This window comes from Empidonax traillii, unplaced genomic scaffold (assembly GCF_003031625.1).
Source record: "Empidonax traillii isolate 1590-97213 ecotype Southwest subspecies unplaced genomic scaffold, ASM303162v1 scaffold2188:size33444, whole genome shotgun sequence".
Lineage (NCBI taxonomy): Eukaryota > Metazoa > Chordata > Aves > Passeriformes > Tyrannidae > Empidonax > Empidonax traillii.
The window spans coordinates 19,523-22,296 of record NW_020957381.1 but is presented as its reverse complement, the minus strand read 5'-3'; the positions used below and the strand labels follow the sequence as shown (position 1 = coordinate 22,296).

The 2,774-nt window shown below is 54.4% G+C and overlaps 1 protein-coding gene across 1 annotated transcript in view; it reads left to right on the top strand.

Moving 5' to 3' along the window:
* Nucleotides 1-6: 6 nt before the first annotated feature.
* The window catches only part of PTCHD3 (patched domain containing 3), a 4,089-nt gene continuing 1,321 nt past the window's right edge, over nucleotides 7-2,774 (top strand). Inside the window, exons 1-4 of the mRNA XM_027909517.1 lie at nucleotides 7-836; nucleotides 1,072-1,193; nucleotides 1,596-1,741; nucleotides 2,372-2,773. Of these exons, the coding sequence (XP_027765318.1) occupies nucleotides 105-836; nucleotides 1,072-1,193; nucleotides 1,596-1,741; nucleotides 2,372-2,773 (1,402 nt within the window). The 5' untranslated portion in view covers nucleotides 7-104. The remainder of the gene's footprint in view (nucleotides 837-1,071; nucleotides 1,194-1,595; nucleotides 1,742-2,371; nucleotide 2,774) is intronic.

Below are 2,774 nucleotides of genomic sequence, written 5' to 3'. Positions count from 1 at the left end.
GCTCCTCTCTCTCCTCTCCTCAGAGAGCCCGCACCGGCGGCCCCCGGCGTGGGACGCGCCCGCGGCGAGGAGCTGCGGCCGGCAGCCCGTGTTCCCCCTCGCCCATGGCGGGGCCGCGGGACCCCGCGGAGCGCTGCTCCTGCCGCAACACCGACTGCGTGGAGCGGCCGCTGCGGCGGCTCTTCGAAGGGCTGGCGAGCGGCGTGGCCGCCTGCCCCTGGCCCTTCGTGCTGGTGCCGCTGCTACTGTCGGGCGGGCTGGGCGCCGGGTTCCTCTTCCTGCCGCAGCGGCAGGCGAACGACATCGAGGGGCAGTTCACGCCGACGGGGGGGCCCGCCAAGGCCGAGCGCGACTTGGTGCGGCGGCACTTCCCCACCGACGACTCGCAGCGCTTCTCCGCCCCGCGGCTGCCCACCGAGGGCGCCTACGCCGCCCTCATCGCCGTCGTGACCAACGGCACCTCGGTCCTGCACCCCACGGCGTGGGCAGAGGTGCTGCGGCTGGACGAGACCGTGCGCGACGCCAACTACGAGCGGCTCTGCGCCCGCAGCAACGGCAGCTGCGCCAGCCCCAACCCGCTGCTGTCGCGGAGAGGCCATGAGCGACCGCCCGCCCCGGGGAGCCTCCAGTTCCCCGTCAACGGCAGCGTCTTCCTGGGGGCCGCGCTGGGCGGCGTGGACACGGAGGGCGAGCGGCTGCTGTCGGCGCGGGCCCTGAAGCTGGTGTATTACCTGCGGGAGGACGGCCCCGAGGCGGAGGACAGCCGGCAGTGGCTGCAGAGCTTCCTGCGGAACATCTCGTCGAAGCTGAGGGAGTTGGACCTCAGCTCCATTCAGGTAACGCAGCGGCGGGTACGGCCGTGCGGAGCCGCCGAGCCTCGAAATGTGCGGGCAGCCCCGTCGTGGAAAGGAAAGGAGACGGTGCGGGGAGAAAGCGGGTGGCTTGCGGGTTGTGAGAGCCACGGCAATGCTCTAGTGCCACGGTGATGTTTAGCCTTGCCTGTGCATGTGTGCCAAGACTAAAAAGAGAAAAAAGTGCTTCATCGTTTCTTTTCTTTTCTCTTAATGACAGGTGACTTACTTTACATCGCTGTCCAGACAACAGGAGTTTGAAGGAAATACCAAGAGCGTGATTCCGCTCTTCTCCGTAACATATTTCTTGACAATAACCTTTGCAATCGTCTCTTGCTTAAGGTAAAATGCCTTCTAAGCTATGGCTCAATGTGCAGTGACTTCTCTTCTTCACCTGCCTCTGTTATTTCCTGCTTCTGTCCAGTGAAGGCATTCTTGAAGCTCCAGATCGCGGCATTTCATAACAGGCAACATGTATTTCTTTGCTCTTTCTTGTCTACCTATGCATGTTTCTCACCTGTTTAGACAGGGGTCATGGTAAGTACCAGATGAATACCTGAACAAACGTTCAGTGCAAACATAACCAACTTGAACGCTCACCTCCTAGAGAAATTAATCTTGTGCAGTGTTGACACCTCAGAGCTCTCCCAGCAACTTTCATGAGTTGTTCTCTTCAGACAGGGTATTGTTGGCATCTGTGCAGTATTTGACACATAACTAAGATACTCCTTGAAATATTTTCAGACTGAGCTGTATAAGAAATAACGTCTGGCTTGCCTGCTGTGGAGTGGTTTCTGCCGGCTTAGCTGTGTTAAGCAGCTTTGGATTGATGCTCTTTTGTGGAGCGCCGTTTGTGGTCACTGTAGCAAATGCACCATTCCTGATTCTGGGTAAGTAGAAAAGTGAGTCTGAGTCAGATACGAAGTTAAAACAACCTAATGGTGTCAGTCTTTTCTGATGTGAGCATCAGATCATACAACATTCTGTGCTGCAGTGAGGGGAGGAGATACTCTAAGAGGTGCAACCCCCTTAGAGCTCCTACAGGCAGGTGAGCCCCTCAGCTCAGCTCAGCTCAGCTCAGCTCAGCTCAGCTCAGCTGTGTTCTGGAGCAAGGGCAGCTTTTCCCAGAAAACAGTGCTTGCTCTAGTTCCACTGCTATGGCATGAAAACTATAAATCAGAGAGTGGTAAGGTTAGCACTTCTGGCATTGTTGTAGTGTCCCTAGTGCTCTCCCTTTGTGCTGGTGGCAGAGGAAGAAGTTATTGGTCTAAGTTGCTACAGTGATGAGGGTGAAGGATTATCAAGCCACCAGGTCACCAAGAGTTTCTGAAAGGTAATACACACAAAGGATCTGTTTTCCTGATTCTCTTGTAACTTGCATCACCACTAAAGCAATGTTAATAGCCCAACTTTCTTTTTCAAAATTTTATGCAGACTTAGATGTCATTAATGTTGTAGTTTTGTTGGGTGTAAGTGGAAGCCGCCATTTGCAATGCAGTTAACCTTTTCTCCTCTTGCAGGAGTTGGCGTTGATGACATGTTCATCATGATCGCTTCCTGGGAACAAAGTTCAAGGAAAAAAGAGAAATCCAATGTTAAATCTCTGCTGGCTGAGACTTACTCAGAGGCAGCACTTTCCGTGACCATCACCACTCTCACGGATGTTTTGGCCTTCTTCATTGGCACCTGGACTGCTTTTCCATCCGTGAGAGCTTTTTGTCTCTATACTGGCACTGCTTTTGTCTTCTGTTATGTATATACCATGACCTTCTTTGGGGCAGTTCTTGTATTAAATCATAAAAGGGAGCAAGGAAACCGACACTGGCTGACTTGTATGCGTGTGGGAGTAGATCAAGATCAGGCTGAGAAGTCCTGCTTGTACAATGCTTGCTGTATCGGCAGCTGTTCCAGGCAGTCCTCTGA